Consider the following 12,328-nt stretch of genomic DNA (forward strand, 5'->3'; position numbering starts at 1 on the left):
CATCGGCAGTGAGCAGCTCTACTGCAGCACACAGGATGCAAAATAAAAGTGTACCATCATGAACAGCTCATAATATGGCCGTATACTTTTAATAAATTACCACTCCCTAGTTTGTAGATGTCTCATCACAGCCTTCACTGGTGCTTACTCTTATGTAGATTTCCTTACTACACTGATAGCCAGGCCATCCCTATCTCTTGCACAATATACACCAGCTACTATTAAACTGTTAACTGCTCAACTAGGGAAAATGGTCAGGTCCTAGAATGCATAAAGCCTGGAGTTCATTTACAGTGTCATATTAGTTACATAATAAAAAATTAATATATTAGACTTAAGATGAATAAAAATAACCTTTTAATATAACGACTCTCAAGATACATTTTCAAATAACTATGTGAGCTATTTTCAGCTGTAATATCACAGCCTATTTGAATACCTAGGAGTTACTCAATCATTAAGCCAATATACCATAGAGACACAAAAGAACTACCAACAAGCACACAGTAAGGATTCACAAGAACTTTTAAATTCCCACATACTAAAAGACATTGGTTCTTGAACAGCATCTGTAAGTCTGCTGTGTCAAGATGAGTAACAAAATCGCACATGAACAACCACCTCAACATTTTGAGGGTATACAGACAATTCATAATTTCATGTTGGAGTTGAATTTTTAGATTATATACAACTGAAATTTGTTGTCAGATGTAACAACAAAGTTTAAAGACTTTAGTGGAAATCTTTATACAGCATAGCATTTTTGACATTACTGTACACTGTTACCTATGGCATGGCCATTCAATTTATAAGAACTTATGGGGTCATCTGCTGAAGAAAAAGAAAAATCCCTGACAGCAATAGACTGAATAAATGTTTTTCTGTGTCTTTGTAGTGGTGCATTCTCCCCGACTCCTTTTCTTCTGGTGCACCTGGCAGAGCATGGGAAGTGAAGCTGCTTTACAATCTCAATAACTCCCATCAAAACTTGGCCTTTGTGTAACAAGTTCGGTGGTTAAGTGTCTCTTGACTGTATCAAAACTCTTACATGGCTGAGGTGGGAACAGCACTGTCTGTACTAGGGAGGCAGCCCTGACAACCTTGGAACTATATTTTTTGTTTGTACTAGTCGCCTCCTGACAGCCTTGGGGCCTATCTTATCTAGCCTGTAACTCAGGAGGATCTTGTACCAGCATCACCGGAATTTCTGAGAACTTTAGTAATCTTCAACACAGGCTGTGAAAGTAGAAGGGAAATTTACTGATGCCTAAAGTCAATCATCTCATGACCCTATAAACAGCAGTGCCAAGTTGAGACCCTTTGAGCTCTCCCGGACTGCAGTGGCCTGCACCAGAATCTCCCTCTGAGTGGGATGCCTCTCAGAGCTGCAAACTCAAGCTGATCTGTGGCGTTCCTTGAGATTCAACCCTCGCCTGATCTTCGGCAATCCTTGCTCCTCAAGGTTCAACCCTCACCCGTTGAGACAGTCATATAAAGTGAGTATTTCACTAAACCCAGGGGAATTTTTATTGGTACCTTTAACTGCACATATAATGAGTACTTAGGCCTATTGTGTGTGTGTGATGTAAGTATTGTAGTAAACCTCATTTAATCACTTTGTAGATGCTAGATTAATTAATGATTAGTTATTGCTAAATTTTTGTGATTCTCTCCTTGCTGCAAACAAACCTTAAACTGCTGCTGAACATATAATCCTTAGACATAAACCGTTGATCAAGTCTGAGACTAGGATGGGATCCAGCCACACCTAGGCTCCTCTCTGAGAAGGAGTGTAGAAAGCAAGGGGGTCCATTCTGAACCTCGTGACTCAACAGGAGGGCTCCCCTTTTCCTCCGTGTATTTTCTTCGGGCTTGATTTCCTCTTTCTTTCTCATTATATATCCATTTCCTCTTTCTTTCTCTCTATATATCCATTTCCTCTTTCTTTCTCTTTATATATATATTCCATTCATTTAATAAGTAACAGAGTGAACCTTGCCATCAAATTCTGTTAAATCACACTTTTATAGATTTCTATTAAAATCAGTATTTACAAATATCTTTGAAGGTGATTTTTTTTTTAAGTGGCTTAACCCCTCATCCGTGACAGTCTTACAAATACATGCAGAAGCAGTAACAACTGATACTAAGAGATTTCGTTTAAGATGTTGGTTAGGTACAGAATGTAGCAGGTAAAACTGATTTTATGTATTCTGAACACCACTTGAAGAACTAACTGTTTAATTCATAAACAAGGTTTGAATTTTCACCAGTTAACAAAACCCTCACATCATCCCACACACTGACAAGGAGCTGATGATACAATCCTATACTAATAATTTTTTAATTGAAGTGTAAGTTATTTCCTATTTTATTCACCTAGAAGATGCTGCATCCCAATCTTGACCATCTCCTCTAGGACGCTGAACTGTCCGTCCAATCACAGATGGCCGAGGGCTACTGCTTCCAGGTGATGGATTCTGAGAATGAGGAGGACCTCTTGCTTCTTGACAGTAAGATATAGATGAATTCTGGGAAGCTGTGCCTTTATGTAACACAAATCATATATTTTCCATTAGTGGAATCCGTTAGCCTAAAAGATCCTACATAGTGAAGTAATGGTAAAAGTAACTAAGGTAGGATATGGAAAACACCAGGTAAATATTGGTGAGCTAGGACAACCTGTCACTGGCAAGTAGCAGAGTTTAGAAACAGTTCCAAGGCAAAACCACTGAAAATTACAGCTGAATCATAAATCTTGAGTTTTAAAAATACAAACACAGTGTCTGACTAAGGTTACTGGATTTGTTGATGTTATAACTGAATTAGCAAAGAAACAGCCAATATAATTTATTAAGACACCAAATATAGTGGCAATCTTATGAAGAGAACCAGACTACCAATTAACATAAACAAAGTTGATTAAATTCAGCTGACAAAATGGAAACAGGAAGATCATTATAATTAATCTGCACTATTAAATCTACAAAATTTAAGCATTAAGAACATTGTGAAATGGCCCTAATGACTGTAAAACCCAAAACAATGATTAAACTATTTTCAGCCATTAGAATAAAAAAAGAAAATTAATATAGCTCATGAAATTAGTAACTAAATTGTTAAGCACTAATAGCTTGAAAACTTTTCTGAAACTCTGCCTGCTTCTTTTTCACAGATTTCATTTAGTTTTAGTAAAAAAAATCCCTCTCCTGCTGACATACAAACAGTTGGATACTGGGAAAATTTGATGAATGGAGAATCACAGGAAACCGTAAAAATGAAAAAGTATTCTAAAATAATGCAAGTAGTCCAAAAATATTTACTAACATGAACAGTACTGAACACCATGATTTAGCACAGAATCATAGAATCATTTAGGTTGGAAAAGACCTTTAAGGTCATCAAGTTCAACCGATAACCTAGCACTGCCAAGTCCCCCACTAAACCATGGCCCTAAGCACCACACCTACACATCTTTTAAATATCTCCAGGGATGGGGACTCAGCCACTTCCCTGGGCAGCCTGTTCCAGTGCTTGACTACCCTTTTGGTGAAGAAGTTTTTCCTAGTATCCAATCTAAACCTGCCCTGGCATAACTTGAGGCCATGTCCTCTAGTCCTATTGCTTTTCACTTGGGAGAAGAAACCAACCCCCACCTCGCTATGACCTCCTTTCAGGTAGTTGGAGAGAGCAATAAGGTCTCCCCTCAGCCTCCTTGAGTCCCCTGAGCAAAACAGTTACACAAGATTACATTTGCTATAAAGCTGTGGGTTGTTTTTTGGGTTTTTTTTTTGTTTTTTTTTTAATCATTTTAGACAATCTTACCTCTATTAAAAACAGAACAGTATTTCAAACATTTAAAAATACCTACCTTGCTCCGTGGAAGAAAAACTTGGATCTCTGTGAAAGTTAAGTCTGCTTCTCAAGAAGATGCACAACTGTTGCAGGCACGACACAGCCTGCAAAGCTAACCGATGTCTTCCATCTCCTACAAAAGCCAGGTTTAGCAGAGACAAAAGGCTCTGCAAATACAAAATCATCAATACTGGTAGCTGAACATTAATGCACCTTCATGAACAACCATGCCAGCAAGAATCTTGCACTAAATACAGTTCACAGATGTTTCTGTGAAGTGTTTAAAAATCATGGCAAAGAATAAATAGGGTTAACTACTGTCTTCTTACTGAATGAAGACTATCAGTCCTAAGGAAAAAGCTGAGTTCTACATTATATTTCCAATAAAGTCACTACTTTCATTATGGGAGCCCATTAGAAGGTGTGCATATGACAGTGACACAATTTTATCTTATCTGGAAAAAACAGAGTATTACTTCACAACACAATTCATTAATGATTAGCAATATACATTACTACAACCAAATAACTTTCTAAGTACAATATATAGCTAATGTCCCCTTTTCTTTTGTTCAGCTATTTTGTTTAGAAACAAATTGTATCATTTACATCAATTCTTACTTGGCACAACTTATACCATAGCACAAAAATCCCTTAAACTTTATGTGAATTCTTGCCTGTACAATCTTTGGCCTTTGAAGGAAGATTTCAGCAGGAAAATCTTGCATAATCACATCCTGAAGAAGCTCACACGTACTCCAAATCAAACTTTGGTTGTTACTTCTCAAAGAGCTAAAAATGCAGTTCATATTTAAATATGTATTAAAACCAAAAGAACCCAACCAGTAATCATTAGCTTGAACAAGACTTTACAAGAAAGTTATAATCACAACACTGAAGAATCCAAAGAAAAAGATGTTGCGATTCCATTGTCATACCATTTTTAAACTTGAATTATTCCTTAGCTATGCTAATTCTGTATACAATAAACTCAATTCCAGCTGTTATCAAACCACATGTAAAATCAAGTTCCCAGAAGACAAATAACTTTATTGATTCTGAATTGAAATTAAGATAAAGACGACTGGAAATTCCCTGTGAAGCTAGTGATTTTCTCAGTGGTATACAGCAAGTAATCTAACTCTTACCAATAAGAATTTTTTTTTCACTACCAAGGTACATGTATAACTTAAAAGCACTTGAATTACATATGTGGGAAGTTACATAAACAAAGAAATTTATTAGCTACTCTCTACCATGTATATTAGTAAATAATAAGAGCCTTCTGGGTATTCTACTTCATTTTTCTTTTTTCTGTTTTTATTGTTTCAGAAACCACTGTTTCTGAAAGCAATGTAAAGAAATCAAACATGTCCAGTTTTAAGGATCTGTGTTCTTCTAGACTCAGGCATAAAGGAAATTAAATATTTAAGAGGTTTTCCAGCTTCAGAGATCTTTCAAAAGGAAAAAAAAAAAACAAAACAAAAACAACTAAAATCTATTACAAGAAAGCTTACAGTTAAGAGTACACTTGTTAAACAGTCCAGTCTATGATACTGCATTGCTGGCTATGCTAGAAATCTATCACAGCTCTGTGTCCACTCATAAGGAATCCCAACTACAGAACTTTTCCTGGGCCACTTCAAACAGTGCTTTTTCTAAATGAAAGTTAAAAACAAACAAAAAAAAATTACTGCAGAAAGACAATCTGAATGACTCAATGCCTGGGAAAGGCATTGTACCTAAATTTATTGGCCTAAACCTAGTTAAGCTACTACTGAAAGTACGGATTTCTCTACCAAGTGGCCATGGCGGTAAAGTAAATAATGATTTTATTCCAGCTTGTTCTAAAATTAACTGAATGAAATCTTTGATCCATTTGACAAATTTAGAAGACAGACTGAAGTATCATGAACAAAAAAATGTACTCTGAACTAAACACAAATAGAGACCAACATTAACAGAAAACCTGTCCTATTACAACTCACTGTTTATTGGCTCTGCCCAACTTCAGCACAGCTTTTATGATCATTTATCAAAAATTAGCTCATTAGGTTATTTACAGGAACAGCCTAATGATGCAGAAGGATAGAAATTTAGAACCACTCTTACCCAAGAAAAATAAAAACTACAAGCAAACAGTAATGTTTCTATTACTGTACCTTTCATTTGATGAAAGAACATGTCTATCTGTTGAAGTCAGAGATAGCCAAGGAAATGTGGAAAACTTCAAGCATTTCACTGAAAAAAGGAGAACGGATATTTTTTTGAGTATATTTTATAGAAGTATTACACTGTATATTTCCATGGCCAAGTCAAAAACTTATGAACTATACACTACTTGAAATAGAAATACCTTTTACTAAATATAGACTTGCACAAACTCAAGTGCTTCTAATGAGAGTTTTCAGCGATACCAAAAAAATGCTAAGGTCATCTCAAATCAAAATGAAATATGTTTATTGAAGTAAGTTTTAGCAAATTGAAAACACAGCATTAGTGAAAGAGTACTTGATCCCCCACACCATGCTTTCAATCAAATTATAATTTTGTTCTGCTACAAACATTCTTTAGTAGTCTTTCTAGACTACAAACACAAACCATATGTATTTTGGAAAGTTTTTGCCTGTACCAATATAATTATTGTGCAATTCTAAAGATAGCTGATACACTGCTAAGAAAGTAATTGGATGATTTACATACAGTAACTCCTAAGTCGTATTTTAAAATCTAGTTCTCAGCACTGTATTGTATGTTAAATATGATACTGTCATGTGAACTGCTAGTAGTATATTGGTACAGGCAAAGACTTTCCAAAATAATATTGGTCTGTGTTTGTCAGTGAAACATTTTGTATCATTTTACTGACAATGAATAAAAGCATAACACTGGTTTTCATTTAGGTACAAGGTAAAGATTTCTAAAGCATCCAATCTAGTTTTCTGAAAAGCAGAAAGGTACTTCAGACTTTAAGTTCTGTTGAAATAAAAAGGTACTTAAACAGTCACTTTTGATTATGGAACACAGACCTCCTGAAAAGCATTAGCAATTTACATATGTTTTTAAATTACAGCATATTTTAACACACTTTACATATTCCAAATAGTTATAGGAACTATTTACTAGAAAAGAGAAAGATCTATTAAGATGAATGTCATTTTTATAGGCATTATAATTGTAGTTTCTGTGATATAGATTTCACAGAATACCAACAGGAAAAAGAATAGCTAACAATAATATTTGTAATGGAATTCAATCTAAATTACAATTCTAAGCACCTTCTGTAATTAACATATTCTTATCTTATAACTACACATACCAACTGTTCTTTTGGGAGGTATTTCTAATTGCGGCAGATGACTTCTACCTTGACAAAAATATCCAGTTAATAATTCCTCTTGAGGTAGAACTAAAACAAATAAAGGGTAAGTTTAAAAAATGCACACACACAAAAAAAAAAAAACACAAGACCAAAACTCAATTTATTGTTATGCTTTTCCTGAACTGCCTCCCTTTTGCCCTTGAGTTTTAACCTACTAAGGAAACTGATTTAAAATAGTCTCAGATGATCAGGAAAGTGGAGTAAAAAGAGTGTGTCGATGTCTATTTTTTACAATCATATTCTGCAACTGCAAAGTTTTTTTCCATTTTATTACACCACCTCACATACCATATAAGCAATAGTAAAAACAATTACACAAAATGTATTGCCTGATGGAGAAGTGGCAGCCAAAAAAATGTTTTCCTCTAATCTACCTATGTAGTAATAAAATTAACTTGTTAAATTAACTATTTAAAGCCTTTTTCTACCAAAACTTCTGTCTTTTCAGGTCAGCTGAAAAGTTGTCCTCCCTGTATATATATGGATATTAAATACATGCAATTAATACACAAACTCTGTAACAAAATATACACAAGGTATGTAACATTAAAAGCAATCTCTCCAGAACAATATTTGGTTCAAAGGATCAAACTAGATAATGGCCAGATTATTAGTTTACAATTTTTCCCAGTAACTGAAGTTGAAATAGAAAGAAAAATACAACACTCCTGTTACTAAGGTTATTTAATCCACACATGTATACAATTTACAGCATCAGTAGGAATTATGTACGATAGTTCAACTGGGTAGTTTCAAAAAGGTATAGTTTAAGAATGCATATGTGAAAGATTAATATATTATTCCCCATACAGTGGCAACGTTAGGTAAAAATCTAGCTAAACCCTTGTGTGGACATGGGAGGGGACAGGGAAATCCACCACATAGTTCTAGCAAACTAAAACTCCAAGCATTAGACAGGCTGCAGAAACTACAGGAAAATTACCTTTATCTCTGAGATGACACAGTATGAGTGACAGAGCTGTGGCCATTACTACAGCACATAGTGTAACAGCAGTGTCTTTCCTACAAGCACCAGGAGGATGAAGTAAGGACCTCCATGGTACATCATTTTTTCCTCTATACTTTGTGCCAAAATTTTTAAGGCAGAAGAGAAGAACCACATGCGTTTGCTTCTTGACTACATCTAAGAGGCACTGTAAATCATTGTAACAGATAGATAATAAGCTAGATAACAGAAACAAGTAATAGCACTTCATACATATGTGAAGCACTTCACACATAATATGAAACTGTAAACAAAGTTTACATATTTTCCTATGACAAATACCCAAAACTAAGCAGATAGAGCATACAACACTAATGTAGTTTTAAAAATCATTCTACTAGGATCACTTACTGCTTCCTTTTTTTTTTTTTTTTTTTTAAAGATTTGAATTGCTGTCAAAATTAAAGTCTACTATGCAAAGAAAAGTAGCGAAGCATACTGGCATAATTACAGATTTATTCAAAGTTGCTACACTTGCTGCCATAACGCAGCCTTTGGAAGTTCATGTCCTGTATCATGCCCTTTTTACATTATAGCAAATAGATATTACATACTGAAGAAATGGACAGAGAAGGTCAGATTACAAACAGATTGTTCTTGTGCAGAGAATTCCATTATAGGAATGGCACTGATTTTGCTAAGATCACACTTTCTCTGGCAAAATCTGCTTACCATACACTTCACTGATCTCTCAGGAATAATTTGCCTAGTATGCCTGAAAATCTCAACTCTTCAAAGCCTAGACGCTTTTAATTTACTTTATTTTCATTTTAAATAAATCACACTTCAAAATATGTAATTTACCTGGTTGATCTACTAAAGGCTGAGACCGAGTTTGATAACACACTGATAAAGAACTAGAAGGAAGTCCAGAAGGAAGGAAGAACAGTCCATCCACAATCCCATCAATTATAGCCTGCAAGTTTGGATCCACATTGGGGCGAAGCTGAGAGAAGAATTCCACTGCACCAATTCCAATCATTTTCTGGGCAGCAGGTGGATGCTACATTAGGACAAATAACTGACAAAGTTAGCCTGAAGAGTCTCAAGGTCTCTTGACCTTGAGGGAGGGGGAGGAAAGGAAAGAATCGTAACCAAAACTTAAGTTAGATTTCGCCTTTGTTTAGATCATCCATCAGTTTCAAGGATGCATTTTTTTTTTCCTCTGCATAGCTGCTGTTTAGTGATTAAAACATAAGAATGTATTATGAGATCTCTGAAATTTCTGCAATGTTTTCTCAACTTTCTTAAAATAAGTTGCACCCTTGTTCAAATCTTCACTTGTCAGGAACAGTGCAAGTGCTTAGCTGTGAATCATGTCCCAAAGAAGAAATTAAACACTAAATGAGAAACCGACAAAGCAGAGAAACTAAAGCAAAAAGCCAAAAATGAATTTTTTTTTTCTGCTATCCTTATGACCAATTGCAAGTAACTCAAATTGCTTTCATTTCTGTCCATGCACATGCCTTTATTATTCACGTCTTTGTAAAACACTCTAAAATCTCATTACATGGAGCTACAAAACCAAACAATATCCAGTTTTATTTAGCTTTAGCATTCTAAAGACACATAGTTTATATATAAATAAATGTTAATATGTCATACCTTGATCAAATTGTTCACAAAATTTAGTACTTCCTCTTTCATTGATACGACTGGAAAATTGAACCACTCCAAAAGGTTAAGGAAAAGCACTTTTTCATGGACCAGATCGGCATACGAAATCAAGTTATGATCTAATTTAAACAGAATAGTCTTCAGAGATCGTTCTCGTATCTCCGCCAGTTCGTGACCTGCCCAAAAAAAAGGGATTAAAAAAACCCCATAAAATAATCGGACATAACTTAATTCTAATTTGGACAACCAGAATGCTGCCAAAGATCTGTGAAAAAAAGCTAGCTTTAATGCTGTCGGTATTATGCTTAAAAGGAAGACAAATACTGCACTCACCAGCAGTAAGCTAATCTAGTATGTTTGCATAGTGTAAAAGTGTGAAATATTAAAAAATACACTGATATGAGCTGGTGCCAAATGTAGAACATGAGGATGGCCTTTTTCTTGATGCATACAATTAAATTTTGAAAACCTCTACCACAATATATTGTGGATACTAAAAGCTGCCTCAGCCTCGCAAATCGGAGAAAAACCTACCCAAGCCTACTGAATCGAAAGGCACCATATCTGAAGGGGAAAGCCTCCGGCATTTCCTAGGGAAGCATCACCGTGTGCCACCGTCCCCTCCACGTCTGGAGCGGGGAGCCGAGTGGAAAAGCAGAAGGCGGAAAACTGGCGAGGGACCCGGGGAGCGGCCGTGTGGAAGAGGAGGCCGGGCAGGGGCAGCCGCGCTCCGCGGGTGCCGAAGAAGGAAGGAGCCCCCTGCTCCCTCCCTCCCTCCCTCCCAGGCCAGCAGCCGGGCCCCCACACGCAACCGACGGGCCCGTTTCGCAGGTGAAACCGCCGCAGCGCCGTACGCAGGCGGGGGGCAGGCCCCTCGCCGCCCCCCTGCACATAGCCCCGCGGAGGGATCGGGACAGCCGCGGCGCCCCTCGGCAGCCGGGCCCGGTACCCGGGAAGGCGAGGGGAGCCGTTACCCAGCTTCCTGACGAGCGATGACAACTCCATCGCGCCCTTCTCCCCGCCGACATTCAACCGCCCCGCCGGTTCCGCCGCCAGCCCGCCCCGCCTGGCCAACGGCGGCCGCGGTGCACCTTGGGAAACGTAGTCCGCCTCCCTTCCCGCTTTGGCCCGCCGCTTTCCCGGCCGCCTTTTGCTGCGCGCGAAGCACGCTGGGAGCTTTCCTCCCCCTGCGGAGCCCCGGAGGGCGCCGGCGGGAGCACAAGCAACTACAACTCCCATGCAGCCCCGCGCCGAGCTCCCCCCTCCCCCCGCTACGGGAGCTGACGGGCGGCGCGGCTTTGGGGTGCGCGGCGCTCGCCGGGGCTGGGCGGGTGCGGTGGGACTTCCCCTGGGCGCCACCCCTGCCCCGGGGTGACAGCGATAAGGCGGCCGGTGCTGTCAGGGATGCTGTTCTCGTCCTCTTCCCAGGGAATTGTGGACTGGAGCCGTTTCCCGGTGCGGGCACCGGAAGAGGCCCAGGGCCTGGCGCCGCCCAGGGATCCTCTCCTCAGAGGTGGCGCGCCGTGCCTTCCCCAGGGGAGAGCGCAGCGCCGGGGGAGCTGAGCCGGCGGGAGGGTTTTTGTGGGATCCCGATGTGAAGAAGCGCTGTCGGGTTTAGTCAGGTTTTCTTGGCAGAAGTAGATATCTTCGGTATCTTTTTTCCTCAGGCTTCTCCAAACGATTCCGGGGCGGGGCAGGGGGGTGAGCTTAATGAACCGAATGAGTAACTTAGAAGTTGTTGTAAAACTTCAAAAATTTAGAGCAATGCTTTTCAGATAGAAAAGTGGTTACAAATGGGTTTTCATTTCAGTAACCGCACCTGAGAGGATTAAAAAAATTCAGTGCAAACAGATAGGTGCTTTCAGCATTCAAAGTAATCGGAGAAGCCTCAGGTGGATGCATGCAATTACTGGCATGCTTTTTCCAGCTTGATGTTAATTACCTGTGCCCTAGAAGCGCAAGCGCTTTCCATTGGTATTCTGTGCAATGCAGAAACTCAACCATACAAGTTAAAAATCTGCGTATTCCCAGCTGTATGGCTCAGAATGCCGTACCTGGGTAATGCAGTGGTGGTCCTGTCTACCAGAACTAAATGGGCTACCTGCCTAGCAGCATTCAGAATAGTAAGCATTTCAATAGCAATTGCCGTTATCTGCCTGGAAGGGAGCTGCCGCCTCGGTGTTCTGCTTGTAGCTTGAGTATGAGCTCTGCATGTACCTGTAGGGTAATGGCTTTTCATATCTTAAGTTCTGCAGTCGTTCTGCGATACATATTTGCAACATCGACTTCTGCAAAGATCGGATTTTTTTTGTTGTCTGAGTCCAGTTGTGAAATCAAAAAGGGAAGGATGTGTTTCTTCATCCTGTAGTACCCACATGGCCTCGATTTGGAACCTAGAGAATGATTTATGTTTATAGTAATAACTCAGTATTTGCTTATGTTTCTTTGATGTGTCTGACAGCACTCTG

General features: G+C 38.7%; 1 protein-coding gene across 5 annotated transcripts in view; it reads right to left on the minus strand.

Annotated features, from left to right (window-relative positions):
• Nucleotides 1–10,919, minus strand: part of RTTN (rotatin) — an 87,199-nt gene extending 76,280 nt beyond the window's left edge. For 4 of the 5 annotated variants that reach the window (XM_087757595.1, XM_087757588.1, XM_087757579.1 and 1 more), the window contains exons 1-8: nt 10,835–10,919; nt 9,849–10,036; nt 9,048–9,246; nt 7,175–7,264; nt 6,018–6,096; nt 4,533–4,647; nt 3,872–4,022; nt 2,380–2,545 (exon numbers count right to left, since the gene is read on the minus strand). In XM_087757595.1, coding sequence (XP_087613721.1) covers nt 2,380–2,545; nt 3,872–4,022; nt 4,533–4,647; nt 6,018–6,096; nt 7,175–7,264; nt 9,048–9,246; nt 9,849–10,036; nt 10,835–10,865 — 1,019 coding nt within the window. In that variant the 5' untranslated portion in view covers nt 10,866–10,919. The remainder of the gene's footprint in view (nt 1–2,379; nt 2,546–3,871; nt 4,023–4,532; nt 4,648–6,017; nt 6,097–7,174; nt 7,265–9,047; nt 9,247–9,848; nt 10,037–10,834) is intronic. The other variant, XM_087757603.1, reaches the window with a different exon arrangement.
• Nucleotides 10,920–12,328: the final 1,409 nt, after the last annotated feature.

The sequence above is a fragment of the Nipponia nippon genome, unplaced genomic scaffold (genome assembly GCF_047370975.1).
Source record: "Nipponia nippon isolate SJK-2023a ecotype South Korea unplaced genomic scaffold, ASM4737097v1 scaffold_1, whole genome shotgun sequence".
In the NCBI taxonomy this organism is placed as follows: domain Eukaryota; kingdom Metazoa; phylum Chordata; class Aves; order Pelecaniformes; family Threskiornithidae; genus Nipponia; species Nipponia nippon.